Below are 18,460 nucleotides of genomic sequence, written 5' to 3' on the forward strand. Positions count from 1 at the left end.
AGACAAACTGTCAGCGAAATCACAAAAACACTTCACATACTTTCACTATTCCAAGTTACATTTATTTAAATAATCCAACAAATAGTTTAGGAGTTGTTACTAGAAGGTTCTGGAGAAGAAATTTGAAGTTTAAGGGCCATAAGTCCAGGAAAAATAGTCAAAATGCAAATTCTTTTCTTCATTACACATCTACATATAATATACTATCCAACAAACATTTTAGGAGTTTGATCAGTTGGTTTTTGTCCAAAAAGCTGAAAAGAACAACTGGTAAATATCAAAATGCCACTCTATGCTAATTATGGTGACTTGAGTGAGAGAATATATACTACTCCTTCTTACCCCAATATGTAGGAGATGGAGATCCACCCACAGGATTTCCATCACCCTTGGTAAAGCCTCATGATTAATTGCATAATTTAGTACCCCTTATATCCTTATCCTACAACCCTGCATGGTCATGATAGAGATTTTACACTATGTGAGTCTAGATTAAAGTTTAGTAAGACCTCGTTTTACAATTGTGGCCAGTCATTTCGACACAAGTATGCTGTGTCAGTATACATAATACATGCAAGTCATGATTTATAGGAGGATGTTCCTTAAAGAGATTTACTAAGCCATGAAGTTTTGTATGTTTAGGTATATTTCTATTATATTTTAAGGATACACAATCACAAACAATAGAAAAGAAATACAATACATCATTGTATATCTATTTCAGATAAAAAACATTAAAAATAAAACCTCTGTGTACAAGCTTAAGCAAAATCTAAACCAGTAGAATACTTTTAACTGAACTGCATACCTATTACAAGGATAGTACTCCCCATCTCCGTCATCCACAATTGTCACTAGCTTCTCATCAAACTGGGTTCGCAGCATTCGGTTGTGGACTCGTATGATGCGGTGAATCTTAACACCAGATATGCCATGATCCTTGAAATCCGTAGCACAAAATCGAGATAGCACTAGGTCATGACACGAGGAAAACCTACAGAAATGTGAAATAAAAAGTCAACGCACCGAAGTCATCATTTACAATTCATTTTAGTATTTTCAAACTTGAATTTTGTTTGTGTCAATTAAAGTCGTCTAAATTCAAATACACTACTTTGGACAGCATTGGAATTTGGATAACTTGACTTTTTTCGTTACGAATTATTTTTCACAAACGCAAAAAAAGGTAATACAAGTGTATACCTATGTGGCTGGACTTTCAAATGTGATTATCTTAAAAACATGTTAAGTGTATGCACACAATTTCTCCTGTTTAGAAAGAGCAAGGGGACTTCTACAAGATAAGGTATTTGGCAAACAAATGGATAGGTTCACAGAGTACTGTAAGAAAGTGTAAACACTGCTGTGTGGCCCATCTAAACCATCAGCAGACAATAAACAGAACAGTGGTGTGAGCTAGGAAGCCATTATGGTACTGTGTGAGACACTGAGTGAGACAGTGGGAGTTTATTGTCCTGTGAATGGCTTCTTTAGTACCGCAACACTCACCACACATCTGATGTTGTCCCCTCCTCAAACCGTACATTGCCCCCGGACTCCAGCTCTAGGACCATTCTATTGACTAGGGTATCACAGCTCTGCTGTAACTGTTTTACTGCCTCCTTCATAAAACTTTCTATCCTGTAACACAATAATGTAGTGCCATGATACAAGGTGTCAGGTTCTGCTGTTACCATCACATTATCCCCTTACAGGGAATCTCTCCCCTGTAACACAATACTTCAGTACTTAACAATAATCTGTCTGCTGTAAGCACATCACTGCTGTATACCAGGAAACGTTCACCCTTCATAGACTCACTCCATATATTGTTATGTGTAGTATGTCGCATACTTATTTTTGCTGTCATAATTACGTCCTCTTCACAAAACACCACATCCTGTAACCCAACACTTCCATGATTAATTTTAATGTGCCTGCTGTAACACAATACAGTAGTGCTTATTTTTAAGTAAATAACTTGCGGTTCTTTATAACCTCTGTATCTTGTAACACCTTTTTGTACCTCAATGTTAAGCTATTTAAGGAGGCTGCTGTAACAGCCTCACAGCCTCCTTCATAAAACCTTTTTAAAAATAAAATAAAACTGCTTATTGCATCTTCAAATAGTGTGTACTGGCTTCAGCCACAACTTGAGTGTATGACTGCCAGTAGGCAGAATAGAATCAGCTTATTGGAATTCACATTGCATAACTTCAAGTGGGAGAAGAAGACAGGTTATATTGATGGTCTCAAATCAGGTTTAAAATTTTAGAAACCTGACTGACATAATCATTTTGTTTCACAGAGTGTGACAATTTGTAGAATTGGAGACCTAAATGAATAACTTTCCTTTGTAAAAAATCTATTTTATTTACTCGTTTGTACAAATTAAATTATTGTATCAAATTGTTTATATTAGACATGTTGTATTGTCTGATTATGACGGATAGAAGGGTGTAAGCAGATACACATAGTAAAACTAGCATATAAATTGTATCACACATTAGTTTAAGGCAGTGCCCTGGTCCCTAATAATACAGTAGCTATATATATACAAGTGTAGTGTACTCCCACATCTTATAGTCTGTAGTGATTGAACCACATTACCAGTGCCTTTATTCCACACTAAAAAGCTGGTTATCTTTGGTTTTGTTATGGCTGTTGCAGTGGCAAACACCTTCAGGAGTCTAACAAGAGGCCTAATGGGCATGTATCACTCACCTGCTGTTTAATCTCATAAATGTTACCTTAAAATGAACCAAAGTCGAAATATTAAATGGTCTCAATGAAGCTAGAGACCAATATCATTACATATGACTGTTGGTAATTCAGATAAACTAATGTTAAAATATTTGAACACATTTGACCCCAGTGACCTTGAAAGTGGGTCAAGGTAATTCATTCGAAAAAACTTGGTATAAAATCATTTGGCCCTTCAGGTGAGCTGAAAATCAGGCATTTAACCAACGTGAAGTATAAACACTACATTCACATGTTGCATCGTAGTATCATAGGGGTCAACTTCTGAACCCTCCAATGAGGCTGTCACTTCCCGTTCTATATCTCAAATGAGAGAGAAAGTGGTTGAAAAATGTCTGCAACATATTTTACTTCATTTATCCAACAAAATTGTATGTACTAGGTATAAAAAAGATTTAATATTACAAAACCAAACACAGTCTCTTTGTGAATTTGACATCCACTGCAGCCATTGGGACATCTGTTCACCCCTAGGATGTAGATTCTGAATTTTTGTAAGCTTTTATTTGAATGAGGGTTTCCAATATTCATTTAGAATTTTATAAATTTTGATCACCTCGAGGAAAGCGCTTACAAATACATAGGCAAAAAAATTATGTCTTGCAATTTGCTTTCTATAAAACCAAACACATTCACTAAAAAGACTGATCCGAGCAAAGGTTATCAACCTAATAGTTAAGCATCATTTAATTTTTTCTCTTTTGAAATGCTTTATACTCACAGCAAATTTTTATTGTATAATTACACAGGTAACTTACATCCTCTATATTAATATTTTCAAAATATAACATCACGTCCGGGAAGTGAAGAAATCCCAAAATTCTGTCTTGGTAGTCCAATATTTCAATACATACTTCATTAGATATCTTTATACCTCTACTTATTTTACACTATACAAAAGTAACCACATGAACAAGCTATTTCCCCTCTAACTGCATGCCAGGGAAATAGTTCTTCTGGAGGAGTGGGATAGTTTTGAAACTTTTTCCCTCTGAAAATGCGGGAAATTGAGTGACATCGTGGGCGGGGCCTGACCGAATATTGCCCAATCAGCGCAATCGAATTACGTCAGCAATTTCTGGCAATTTCCGGCCAGCAGAGCCGGTACTTTCTGTGCCGACCTTCACCTCGCATTGTTGTAGTTTTGTTATTAAAGTGTCCCAACTGTTGAAAAATTTGTTGTCTAATAATATTTAGAATATTGTAAGGGAGTGTTTGTATTGGTATAATAAAACAGTTGAAGTATGGGTATTTCGGGACATAGCAAATTAATGATCTCCCTCGTCCAGGACTATTTCCCTCAGCTTCGCCTCGGGAAATAGTCCTGGCCTCGGGGGATCATAAACTTGCTATATATCCTTCATACCCATACTTTAACTGTTAATTATCCAATTTAGCATTAAAAACAACATCTTGTAACATGGACATATACCTCCGAAGTCTACTATCTATTGTAGCTCTTGTAGCTCTGGTTTTACCAAGCATTCAAGTCTTTCCATAAATTCAAGACTTGCTTGCATGTATGTCATGGTGCAAGTCTAAAAAACTATATTTAGAACAGGCAAAACAAATTCAATTTCAAATAGAAGCATAAACTGCTTTAAACATTGGGCAATTTTCCAATTAACAGGAATAATTTGGCAGATTTTGCTGGAATATTATTGATTCATTTTGTGAGGTCCTTAATCCCAATAATACAAACTGTGATGACTGCATCGTGCGCTAAACTCCCAATGGAATTCAGGAATTTAGATTCACCATTCTCCACAAACTATTTCATTTTAAACATGATGGGGTATCTATTTCCTATAGAAGGAGAATTTAAAACAGCCTGATAGAATTTGAAGGAATTTCATGCAGAGAAATTAGTATGTTATCAGCTCACAGAGAGGAAAGAAGTGAAAGGATGGTCTGTCTCCCTCTCATGGTATACCAAGAATGAGATACCTGGTATACTAATTACCCTCAAGACCCTTCCTACACATCAACCTCACTGTAACTTCCCTGAAGGTCTATGAAGAATGTGCCTTCATCAATTTTCATCTTTTTACACATTATCAGCTGATAACAAATTTTAACTACCCCCGCCCCGGCTCCCCCTCTCAAAGACACAGTTGTTATAAGCCTTGAATCCATACATAGCCGTTTGTAAAATCTGAGGTGATTATCTGTAATTCAGTTGCAATGAAAGACAACAGCAATGTCTTTGTAGTTTCCAGGTTGGACACTTCACCCTAAAGTGAACTTAGTCTTTATACAGTTCAGGTGCTGCAGCAAATAAGCAGACATCCTTTATGTACCAGAAATTACTAATATTCCGCAGATGTGCTGATCACTTACTCTGCAGATTTCTTCTCCCATTTTTTCATTCTTTCCTTTATTGCTGTCAGTTTTGCAGCAAAGGCCCCATTCTCGTCCAGATGCTGTAATCTTGCCTGTCAAACAAATTGAAAAGTAAATGTTTATGGATCAGGAAGCTTATATATAAAGACAAAACCTCAGCTGTGTAAATGGCTTGTATATAGTACATGTATAAATCCTATAACACAGTCGAGTAGCAAAATTCAAATGTAAATTTTCTATTTTCCACATTTTGAAAAAAAACACCGTTATCAATTCATATCAGTTTGTGAAAACTAAAATGAAAGTCAATTTTCATACAATTTACAGGAATCCAAATAAACACATCTATGAATTCTTTTTAATTCACCATCAATATTTTGTTCTGATATCAAGAGTTTCCTATTCACCTGGGGTGAAAATGGTTACACACATGATGTGGTGTACAACTACCCTGCTGTTATCCTGTAACTGATGTTCTGGTTACAAGTGATTCAATTAAGATTCCTCGGATGGTGACTATTCAATGTAAATTGAGTGATTGTGTTACGTCTTTGTATTCTGTGTTACCTCCGATTTCATCATGACAAATGCAGCAATGCTACAGATTTGTGCTGACACCGGCTGATATCTCTACGATCACTTGTTGCTGAGATAATCTAATGGAATTCATTCCTTTTTAAAACTGCACAACTAATGGTAACCGGATGAGAATGTCAGCCCCTGTCTCTCGCTCCACTGAGCACCACATTGGATATAAAGTTGCACTGCTGCACGATTGTCGAGATGTAGTTCCTATGAATAATTAGATAATACTTGGCACCATCACCATAATTTGTGTGTTAAATCTGCTGTCAAATCTGTTTAATGATTATTACATGACAACTCACGACGACAACTGGTAATACCATGCATGCTACATGTAGTTGTAAATATACATACTCATCATAAACATCAAATTGTTTCAGACTTAATCTATAAAAGCCTGGGAAGGATAACGTTCCTGGTGCAAGTGTACTACAATGATAAATGTTTAAAGAAATATTCATACTTAATAAGTACATGGGTTAAAAAAGATACATAATATTGCCTACAGAATGAGCTAAGGACATAAATATGTTGCATGATAATTGTGATTGTAGTAAACTATGACTGATCAGAGCTATACCAGATTAAAACCTCTGCACACTTTCACATTGTGTTTATATTACCAGGGATCAATTCACAATACCCTATTACAAATGTACTTCTAAATACGGTATTAATGTGTGATATCACAGGTAGAGCATCGGTAACGTGTGATATCACAGGTAGAGCCTTGATAATGTGTGATATCACAGGTAGAGCCTCGGTAATGTGTGATATCACAGGTAGAGCCTCGGTAACGTGTGATATCACAGGTAGAGCCTTGGTAATGTGTGATATCACAGGTAGAGCCTCGGTAATGTGTGATATCACAGGTAGAGCCTCGGTAATGTGTGATATCACAGGTAGAGCCTCGGTAATGTGTGATATCACAGGTAGAGCCTCGGTAATGTGTGATATCACAGGTAGAGCCTCGGTAATGTGTGATATCACAGGTAGAGCCTCGGTAATGTGTGATATCACAGGTAGAGCCTCGGTAATGTGTGATATCACAGGTAGAGCCTCGGTAATGTGTGATATCACAGGTAGAGCCTCGGTAATGTGTGATATCACAGGTAGAGCCTCGGTAATGTGTGATATCACAGGTAGAGCCTCGGTAATGTGTGATATCACAGGTAGAGCCTCGGTAATGTGTGATATCACAGGTAGAGCCTCGGTAATGTGTGGTATCACAGGTAGAGCCTTGGTAATGTGTGATATCACAGGTAGAGCCTCGGTAATGTGTGATATCACAGGTAGAGCCTCGGTAATGTGTGACATCACAGGTAGAGCCTCGGTAATGTGTGGTATCACAGGTAGAGCCTTGGTAATGTGTGATATCACAGGTACAGCCTCGGTAATGTGTGATATCACAGGTAGAGCCTCGGTAATGTGTGACATCACAGGTAGAGCCTTGGTAATGTGTGATATCACAGGTAGAGCCACGGTAATGTGTGATATCACAGGTACAGCCTCGGTAATGTGTGATATCACAGGTAGAGCCTCGGTAATGTGTGATATCACAGGTAGAGCCTCGGACCTGAACACTGAACTCTCACAGGAGGAAATACCTACATACATGATAGCCTTTGACACTACTTGATCAAAGCTACAAACATACACCTCAATCACCCAGAATCTTTGGTTAAATGAAAATGTCTCGATTAACAAATTTATGAATAAATGAAATATGACTTTTATCAATCATGACTTTTATTTCTTTAGTACTTCAGGATTTAAATTTGTAAATATTCTAGACAGTAGTATGAGAAACAAATGTTCATTATGAATTATTGAAAAGTTTATAGTTGCACAGACACATAGATCTAAGTGTTGTCAAAGGTGACCGTGTGGTCACTGGACCTTGTGTTTGAAAATCTGACCAGTAACTTTGTCCAGGACTGGAGATTGTTTTATTAATATCTAAGGATCAATGCTACTGTCTGTCCCTGCAGACAAAACTTTTCTGACCTACTTGTACACCATCCACATTTACCAATCTAGAAGTCTAGAAGTTCTAAGAAAGCCTTTGGTACATGATGTGACATCATGGGCAGTATATGTGTGTGTGTGTGGTATAATCCATTGAACTTTATTTGATAAGGCCTTCAACTGACTTTACCCTGTTTGTTCCATTTCATCCAGCTGTAATATTCAGACCAGATATTACACCAAGACCTGGATTACACAACAGCCAAACGCATGGTCAAGATCACTATGTACTAGTTATGGGGGACGGTTATATAGTCTGTTATGAGAAATAGATATGCAATCTGCTCGTCCATGTTACATAAAGAAATGATCACAGACAAAATGTGATTATTTAAACATCAAACTGAATTCTGTGTTGAGTTATAGACCTATAATTCTGAGCAGGATTGCAGATAAATCATATACCTCATATCTGTGTGTTATTGTACGGTTATAACTACAGGACTATTCGGGAAATAATGCAGTTTGATATTTTTATTGATATTTATTTTTCCAGCAACGCATAGCAAATGTAATAACAATGTCTTAAAATAGCCAAACAGCTGAATGACAAAATGGAAAGTGAAATTGCAACGCAGAAATATTTCTAATTTTGCCAAAATGATGTTTTGTGCAAAGCTAAATAACCGATGGTTACTTTAGTGGCCTTAATGAATTCACATTTCAGGATCTAGTGAAGAAATTACAGTCACTTGCCTGAAAATGAAACTCTATATTTTTATATATAAGACATATCCCAAAGAATATTGCAATCACCCTACTATAGTCACAAGCATTACTGTCACTGGGGAATGTCATTATGACCTTGACCTCATGCACATGTCAGATGAACCATGATATGATGGTTTACACAAGATTTAGATGACATTCTCTTTCACAATAAGGAAATATGAAGTAATTTGGAGCATGAATGCCTCAATTCAAAGTCAATACTAATACAATGACATTAGGCAGGACCTGGCTGCTGTAAAACAAGCATATCTTGATCCTCTACAAAGATGAATACATGCTCAAATACACTGCCACCTTCACTAATATAAACAATATCTTGTGAGTACATCTACATTGTACATGCTTGTAATTTATAAATATATACAACAAGGTAAATAATACAACAACTTGTTATTACACTGGCCTCACACTATACACAAGCATCACAACAGCATACACCAGCTACCTACAACAATCCCACCATGTCAGAGATGTAACGATTTCTTATTGATTACCAACCATTGATATTGACTGTTCCAAATTATTTATCACTTATATCAAAATCCCCTGCCTTATTTATCTGGCCAAAAAATATATTTTATCATGCTTGACAAGAAAGAAGAAATATACCAATATAATGTAATAATCAACATGTTTGTATATTATGATGAAACGAATTGTAAGGGGGAGAAAGTTTTATTGAAAAATAATGAATGAAAACAAATAGGCCTGAGTAATTAATTTTGACAATATTTTTGAATTCCAAGCTACACATTCCTGTACAATAAGCATGTGCTTCACAAAAACATGTTGATTATAAACAAGATCTGGGGAAAGCAATGAAATCCGTGACATAAACATGTTATCAGTTCATATATTGATAACCAAGTTCTGTAATCCTCTAATGTCTTCAGGTTAACCATATTGGATCATTATTAATATGTAATAATTCAATAGTTTACTATCAATATTAATGGTTTTCAGTTAAATATAATCAATATTAACATTACCTGTCTTGAGCATAGTTGGTCATGCATCATGGTTATAACACTACAATTCCTTAATTAGTTTACAAAGTTCACATTTTTAAGCATTATAAAAATTCCCTTAACATTTAAAACCATGAGGCCAAACAAATGTACATTGTACATACATCTATATACCAATATTCCTAACTTTCTGACACCCAAAGTTATACGAAACGAAGAACTGAAGACATTTTATTTACTCTGTATCATCAGGGCTCACCCTGGACCTAAAGAATCAGTAGCCAAAAAAGTAGCCATGTGTGAATTTCAGTAGCCAATTTTTTTTTTAAACAGTGGCCATACTTTCTCGTCCTACGACCGTTACAGATAGGCCCTCCATTAAAATCATTCAATATTTAATATTTTCTGAAGCGCAATACTATTCAATATGATGTTAAATTTAGGAGTACTCTATTAAATTAAAATTTCATAGCTTGATCTACAAATAAACTATCTTCAAAATACATATACCGAGATATTTGTAAATAGATTTTAAGTTGTCGACTTTCCAGACAAGATGTATTTAGCAGTTTGAAACCTGTCATGTATTTAAAGATAAAATGTTTCTCTCACTCAAATTTTTTGTTTCATAACAAAATTTATGATTAAGATATAGTGTACAATTATGGATATCAATTGAATTATAATGTGCTGTATTAATGAGGTTAATCATTATTTCATGAGTAGATAAGACAGTTAGAGGTCAAGGGTCAACAATGGTGAGTATATACATGTACATGCAGAGGTTAGAGGGGTCAACTACAGATCATTCTGCTGAGGGAGGGCTGAACACAGGCAGGCAGTATACATACAATTACTAGTTAGTGACAAGGTCAGACAACATTTGGTCACCTGGTTCTCTATTTCAACTGTCAAAACAAGTTCAGCATCCTCATCCTCTTGCTCCTCCTCCTCATCATTAGATGAGTTGGAGGCTTTGCGCACAGGCACCAAAATGTTGAAATCATGCATTTCCTCAAGTTCTGATCGCACCTGCAAGTTTTAGGTTGGTGTGGATATACAATGACTAGTTTTACATGTACTAGTGAAGTTAACTCAACCTCCAATTTGATCAGTGTACACATGCGTCTACAGTGAGTTACAATTGTGATATCAAATGTTATCTGCTATTGCTGGATTCACAAATCTTTCTAAACATTGACTAAAAAGTCTGCCTTCAAATTTCTCTTTCAGAATTGTTCACGATCTCAAAGGTTAAATTCCTGTCGAAATTTCATTAACCCTCAAAACTTTATGTTTTTACTCAATTTCTTTTTCACCAAATGTTGTAATTGCAGTTCTATGAAATTATCAGCCATATTAATATACTGTAAACAAAATGCACCACACTGTGTCAACAACATTAAAATTAAAACTTGCTCAAAATCCTTCCACAGTACTGGGCATACTAGTACTTGTAGTCCTATGCTTATTTCAAGGTTGGAGAGTGTAATTCATCAACATATAACTATAAATCACCAATTTATCCTGTACTTTCTGTGTTACAACTGACAAGAACTAAATTACAATTACCAAACATATAACTACATGCACATCCTTTGTTTTTGTTTTAATCTAAATTTGTTATGTGTTGCACTTTTAATAAAGCTGACAAAAACCTGGCGTGAAGCTAGCAATTTAAATGAGTAAACCTTGCTATTTACATCAATATTTCATGGCGGCTTCATCAAGTCAGGAAAAAACAATTGTTTCTTATACTCAATGATCGAGTAAAGTGGAAATATCTTAATGTAATAGAAGATGCTACCAGGAAGGAAACAAAAAAAGAAAACAAGGCCTAGATAATGAAATTAAAACCAAATTCAATTAGAATTAGCAGGCAGACAATTTATATCAATATTGAAGTTATTTATCTGCAAAGATCTATAACTTGAAAACTCTATATATTATATGGATACAAGTTTCATTTGTTTGCATTAAGTATTTTTCCTAACAGGACAACATATATCTCTGGGGCTCTAGCTATGGAATAGGGTAAACCATTATGGTTTTTACTTGACACTATGAGTATATTCCTGATGCATCATTATATATAAATTACTCTGGATGGCCAGCGTTAAAAGTCATCAAAAACAAACATCAAATTTTAAAGCCTTTTTTTTTAAAATTTATTGACCAGATAAACTGCATTGCGTAGCAACTCATAAATATTGTTTGAAGATTACATAACTGTAAGACAAAGTATTTTAGGAAGTTAAGCTGATATACTTTCCAATATATATACTGTAACAAAGATGTCGGCAGTCAAAGTGTTATTAAATGGGGAATCGGTTTTCTCCTTTCTCTCTATACACAACTGATAACATGGCTTGTGGATTCAAGCTAATAATAAATAGTCACAAGCATGAGGTAATTTCAGTGTTATTTCAAGTTTCAGGATCAAAGGTCATCTCTGAATCCAACTACCTAGATAGCTATAGCTATTTGCTACATCACTCTTTAAAGCAACACTTCAAGACAAAGCTCAAGTATTAACTATACAGAAGCACAGGGACAAAAAGCTAAATAGCTACAAAGTTTAATTTCCTTTCTTCCTAAAACAAACATATTACTGAATTTAAGAAGATTGTTGGTAAAATAATAAGATGTAAGTAACTACATAAACAAAAATTAATGAACAGAAGAATGGCAAATTAATACTTAATACAATAAATTTGATTTTAGAACAAAATAAAAGACAAATTCGAACAGTAAGTAACAATAAAGGCCCAAAATAAAAGACAGACTAACAACAACATAAGTCACATAAGACATACCTCTTTTATCGCACTTGCTAATGCACGAATCCGCTCACGAGGAAATTCGTGTAAACGTTGTTTATATATTTCCATCTTGGATAAAATGTCAACCATATTTCTCCTCACTGTTTTCACCCTCATGTTGTAATACATTTTCTTTTTCATCACTGTTGTCTGCAAACCAGAAAAGAAGAAATGAAGGAATAATTTGATTTGGACATGTTACACTGACCTCAGCCTTGAAGAAAGAGACCTTTGAACTTTGACTCCTTATATTGATTCAATTAAGGGCAGATTTTATTTAACTTTCAATTGACTGTAATATTAATGCATCAAGTATTGATTTTTGGAAAGGAGTCAGGAGGACGATAATCTGAGTTTTTAATCAGTAGCAGTGATCTACAAGTGAGAAGAGATGAGCTGACCTCGGCCATGTCCACAATAGACTTGCTGACGTCGTAAGTGTCCAGTGTTGCCAAGTGGGGCATGTGGTACAGTACATGTGTGGAGTAGTTACAGAGCAGGCTGACTGGCGCCGGCGAGTAGTTTGGGTCCTTCATACTTAGGCTCTTTAACTTGGACAGTCGCATCAGGTGGGTCAGGTCCTACAGGCAAATCATAACAAAATCATTTTTAATACATTAATATACATGTCGTTTGCTTGACAGGTGTCTTACTTATTGAACACAGTTTGAAGCTGGGCTTGATTAAGAGAAGAAATGATACAATATTAGTTCCAGACCATCAGTGATCAGACTGCTGTCAAATAGGGCTGAACTTCAAAGGCTATTCCTGGTTCAAAACTAACTTCTCTTTATTCAGCAATTTAAACAAAAATATAATATAATTTCCATGACAGTTGAATCATTGTAACAAAACAGAACCAATTTTAAAATAAACTATGATTATCTTTAGCTAGTTCTAATACATTAAGTACCGTACTTACCCGTAAGGATGATATGTTGTTTCCTGACAGGTTGAGGTCTTCTATACTCTGATTGGCATCTAACGTATGACCTAAATAAGGACATATACATGTATTAGTAGAATAGTTATGGATCTTATCAAGTAAGTTTATATTTCTATAAAATACAAGAATTTACAATATAATAGAATCTCCTTGCGACATATGTATTTTCTGTACGTCAAAAAGCTAAATTTGTAGACATAAATATTTCTTTCATAGAATATAATATGGAGTCAGCTTACATTACGTTATCATTTTGAGAGCAAAATTGACAAAATTTCCTGGTAACAAAATGACTGTATATGTTAAAACACTTACCTATTTTGGTAATACAATTTTGTGCAAGATTCAACTCTCTCAGTTTGCATAAAGATGAAAGGTTCTGAAAAAAGATATACACAAAGTGTCTTTCAATGTTAACACCAGGTCCATGGGACTGCTTTGCAAATATCGGGACTTAAAACCTTGGAATTTCTTAAAAAACAACCGGAAATTTTCAGCACATTTACCCCTATGACCTTGAATGTGGGCCAACATATTATAATACAAGTTTTGGGCTATATAATGGTTGTTTCATAGACTTTTACGCTCTTTTACAATTTAAGTTATTTGAATATCTTAATTATTCTCTATCATCTCATTTCACATTTACTATGGAATAGATCAGGGTTCCCCCTTATCTCTCCCCCATTCTACATGTACTACGCTGCCTACCTCTATGTGGACTATACTGTTGCTGTTGAGCCATAGCACCTCCAGGTCCACTAGGTGATCCAAATTCTCTATCTTACTGATCTTATTGCAAAATAAGTACAACTTCTGCAGTTTCTTTAAAGAACCAATACTTTCTATTCTCTACAAACAGAAGGAAACAGACTTACACAAATAAAAGTAACAATACTAAAACTACCAGTCGAATATGAACATTATTTTATACAGCTAGACATACTAGTACATATATGTAGAGTATTGTAATTTTCATAAAAAAGAAGACTGTTTTCATACTTTTATTTACAATGTTCTGTAACTTTTGGCTTCAAATGTGACATGGTGACAATATCAACAGTGTCATAATAAAGCCAGATCATTAATTTTCAAGAGTGATAACTGTAAGAAACTTCATACATAAAAACATTTTATAATGATGTAAAATCAAGTTTAATTTTCTAAATGTGACATTTATAATGAACTAGACACTGACCTTGACCTCTGTCTCGCTGATCCAGAGTTCCTTGAGGTTAGTTAGACATGACAGGCCCTCAATCTTCTGTATCTGTTGGTCGACAACGGTCAGGCAGGTCACGTTGGGGAAGTGTCTCATTGCCACAATCCTCGGCATCCCAGAGAAGAACATCTCAAGCACAGTACAAGTAAAAACCTCTCCATTCTCTATTTTGTTGTAATTTAGTCCATTAACACTGCACTGTAGGAAAAAAACAAAATAGATTCAGTTATTCAAAATTGACAAAACCATTCACATTAATTTTACTATGTTGAAATACATTTTTTATACTTTCGAGTTGTATTCAATGCTGATGCGTGTCTTGTTCTTCGTTTAGAACACTAATTCATACAATAACACAAAAAAAGGCAACTTGAAAACCTATGCGACAAATTACACAACATCTTATCTAAGAAACACTTACAATTTCCCTGAGTATTTCATCCTCCTCCTCTTTCATGGACTTTGGCTTGGTGGCAGACTGTGATGTGGAGCCTATGAGGGATCCTGTCTGCTGCCCACTAATTGTCCCCCCTGTCTCCATGGTGCTCCCTGAGGGCCGCAGCAGTCCTCCAGAACTGGACCCTGACAGGGACCCAGAGAGGGACCCATTAGACAATGACATCACGTCTCTGTTCGGTCCCAAGAGTGGCAAACCGGTTTACTTCCCATGGTAGGGTAGAGGTGTTTCAACATTTACTGTACAATACATATCCTATGTAATATCTGTGGCAATGTTGTCTTTCAGCTCCACCAATAACATCTTAACTAAACACCATCTGTAAGATCAAGTAAAACACCATCAGATAAATTCTTGCTACAAATTGATCAGCACATTTCAATCAAAACACCATGCAACCAAAGATTAAGTGCTTAGGTTTTGTCCTAATACTGAGTTTATTTCAGTGATCAGTTAAATCCATGTACACATTTTGGATTACTGTATGTAATGACAAACATACTATTCACCTGGTAAATTTGTAGAATGACCATAGGTAGTTCAATCCAAACACAGACTTTAGATTATATATATACATGTATTTATGGTAAATACTTTATGGATGTTTAATGTCTATAATACCAGACACAATAAAGAATACATAACATTTCAGCTTAACCTGTCTATTCTGGACTCAGGTGATTACAACCACTCGCTATGTGGACATTATACATGTATATAATTTATACAATATGGCAGCGCCTGTAACCAGGAAGTACCTTATAATATAGACTGGCTACCAGCCCCAAAGTTTTTATGAGGAATTTCTGTCAGGAATTAGCTCTAGGTAAAGCAAATGGTTCATGACTGAAATACATTAACCTCTATACCAGAATTTAATTTGAAACTTTGCATTTACTTCTTTATGATAATTTGTTTAAATGGAAAAATTGACAAAGATTTAACTTTAAGCAATATAAATTAAATACAGATAACACAGACTATACACAGTTACAATATATAATGAGTATTAACATGTGACATCGTGTTTTCCATCAACCAAGTTTGGTTTGAAAATCCATGAATAATTATATTAACCTTATTCAGCTAAAATGTTATGTAAAAATTAAAAGTATACAGCAATTAAATAGTCGGAGGCAAAGCTTGATGAAAATTAATTCAGACCCACCAGCTATAATAATATAGGTCCCCAGCTGCTTGACTGGAATTCAATTGCTAACACAAATTAAGCGTCTGGCATTGACATAGATTGACCAATGATAGCTCGTGTTACCACCCTACAATTTATTGTTTATGTTTTACGTCCTATTAACAGCTATGGTTATATTTAAGGACATGCCAGGTTTTGGTTGTGAAGGAAAGCCAGAGTTCCTTGAGAAAAACCACTGACCGGCGGCCAGTACCTAGCGACTGCCCCGCAACTCGGTGGTGGAGGGCTAGTCAGTAGTGGTAGCGGAATGTCAGACGCCTTAACCACTTGGCCTGACGTGGCCCCTACGTCACCACCCTACAAGTGAAGCGTTGATCTCAATTTATTATATTTGAAATGTACAGTAAATATTTGGTATTTCATTTGAAGTGATATATGCACCTCTAGCCCAGCCTCACACGATGACAATATTATGATGATCATCCAATCAAAATGTGCATCTAAAATTCAATAAGGGAACCACAAAGATGTAAGACTATAGCTATAGTGGATTGAAACATCTGTCTAACACCTAAAATACATGTATACAAACCAGTAAAATATTGAAAATTGTGTCATATAATAAAGTCCCAACATACAATCATGATCAGAAACCTGTAGTTGTCCAAGCTGATGTCCAATCCGAATTATACATAATGCAAACAGCCTGGTACGTAATTTCCATGAAAGAATCAATATCCACATTCACCTACTAGTACGTATATACTAGCTATATACATGTAGGTGAACAATTGGCAACCTGACATTTCTCAGTCATGCAGAATTAATGAACGACACCGGCAGACATTATTCCTCAAAGAAAATTTTAAAAATAGTCATCTGAAATATGATACCATCCACTTCAAATAGAATTAAAAACATACCGGTACACATCATTCAAAACATGTGTTTTTTTTGTAAACCTAGGTACACAGAATGTCACATCTATATATCTACTTACATGTATGTGCAGTTCAATCATACATGTTTATCGGTGAACTGAAATTCTTGAAAGGACTATGTATGGTTTGGGCCTGTTTTGGCTCCCAAATGCATAAAAAAAAATCAAAACCTTTAAATGAACTTTGAAATGGTAACTAAGAGAAAAACTAAGTGAAAACCTGTCAAAATTGACTGAATAATCAAATTTCAATAATTTATGCAAATATGACCTGGTTACCATGGCAGCCAAAATTGAAAACACAAATAAATGTTTACATAATAGTACTGGGGAAGTATTCAAAATTCAAGAAACAGTCGTTTGAAAGTTCTATTGCAGATTTTTAATTTGATGGATTCGGGGGCCAAAAAAGGCCCAAACCATACATAGTCCTTTAATTCCAATTTCCCTACTCGCTGTTCACAGTGGCTACATTCCAGTCTTTTAACACTGGGGATCTAAGTGCTGTTATAAGTGGCAGTATATACTATATAGCCATGTTTTTGTTTTATGAATAGTCAATGTGTATAATGACACTGAAAAAGAATTCCTGACACCTTAGATTATAATCCAAGATAATGAAATTAAAGTACCACATAGACCTACAATGCATTGTAGATATATACAAACCACTCCCGGTAAACCTATAAATCAAGATGCCACAATGTACATTGCCTAATTACTATACACAGGTATATATATTTAGTAAATTGAAAATTAAAGGCATACAAAAACCCATATCTCCCACCAGTTTGTTACTGAACAGTAAACAAATATATTGCTGATCAACATCTATTGAAAAACTTTGTTTGGAATGCTTTTATCAGTCAAGCATTGTAAAAAATCTAAAGATAACCGAATAACTTATACATGTATATACTTTTTGTATATAGCTAGACTAAGTATAGAGTGTTATGATGGCTATTACCTTTGGGTTTTTTCTCGACTCAGAAAAGGAGTACAATGTTCCTCTGAAAATCTGACACATTATCTCTTCACAATGTTAGCTCTCACTAGTACTGTTATTGCATATTACAGTTTATATGAGTTTCAATTTTATATATTATAGATTTATGGAACATGACCAATATTTTTTTTTCATTTTAATGAGCACCCTTTTTATCACAATGTATGATTCAAGAACTGTTTAGGCTATTGTTAACCTTTGTACCATCTTCATTAGTTCTTTGTCAGTTCGATCTTTTCTCTTCTTTCCTCTAATCTGTTTGATCGAGTCAAGTTAACAGTAAATGCACCTTGAGGTAACTTTTGATCTAAACTTAATACTGATGTGTATGAAAGCCAACCTTCAAAGTGAGTTTGTCATTTCACATATTTACTAGTACAGTACTTAATGTGAAAGAAATAGAATCGATCATTGCAATATGAGAAAGATCTGTTTAGTTCTTCTTTTAATCCATTTTGTTTTTATGATCAGTCTCAAAATATAACATACACAACGAGG

The 18,460-nt window shown here is 35.0% G+C and overlaps 1 protein-coding gene across 10 annotated transcripts in view; it reads right to left on the bottom strand.

Annotated features, from left to right (window-relative positions):
* Nucleotides 1-18,460, bottom strand: part of LOC110454350 (leucine-rich repeat-containing protein 9-like) — a 46,286-nt gene that overhangs the window by 22,225 nt on the left and 5,601 nt on the right. For 8 of the 10 annotated variants that reach the window (XM_021503817.1, XM_021503813.1, XM_021503816.1 and 5 more), the window contains exons 2-12: nt 14,831-15,185; nt 14,386-14,607; nt 13,899-14,039; nt 13,503-13,566; nt 13,164-13,234; nt 12,643-12,822; nt 12,236-12,391; nt 10,311-10,451; nt 5,104-5,198; nt 1,510-1,641; nt 809-994 (exon numbers count right to left, since the gene is read on the bottom strand). In XM_021503817.1, the coding sequence (XP_021359492.1) occupies nt 809-994; nt 1,510-1,641; nt 5,104-5,198; nt 10,311-10,451; nt 12,236-12,391; nt 12,643-12,822; nt 13,164-13,234; nt 13,503-13,566; nt 13,899-14,039; nt 14,386-14,607; nt 14,831-15,031 (1,589 nt within the window). In that variant the 5' untranslated portion in view covers nt 15,032-15,185. Of the gene's footprint in view, nt 1-808; nt 995-1,509; nt 1,642-5,103; nt 5,199-10,310; nt 10,452-12,235; nt 12,392-12,642; nt 12,823-13,163; nt 13,235-13,502; nt 13,567-13,898; nt 14,040-14,385; nt 14,608-14,830; nt 15,186-16,670; nt 16,778-18,460 lie in introns of those variants that run through there. The other 2 variants (XM_021503810.1, XM_021503814.1) reach the window with 2 other exon arrangements.

Source organism: Mizuhopecten yessoensis, unplaced genomic scaffold (assembly GCF_002113885.1).
Source record: "Mizuhopecten yessoensis strain PY_sf001 unplaced genomic scaffold, ASM211388v2 scaffold7781, whole genome shotgun sequence".
Classification (NCBI taxonomy): domain Eukaryota; kingdom Metazoa; phylum Mollusca; class Bivalvia; order Pectinida; family Pectinidae; genus Mizuhopecten; species Mizuhopecten yessoensis.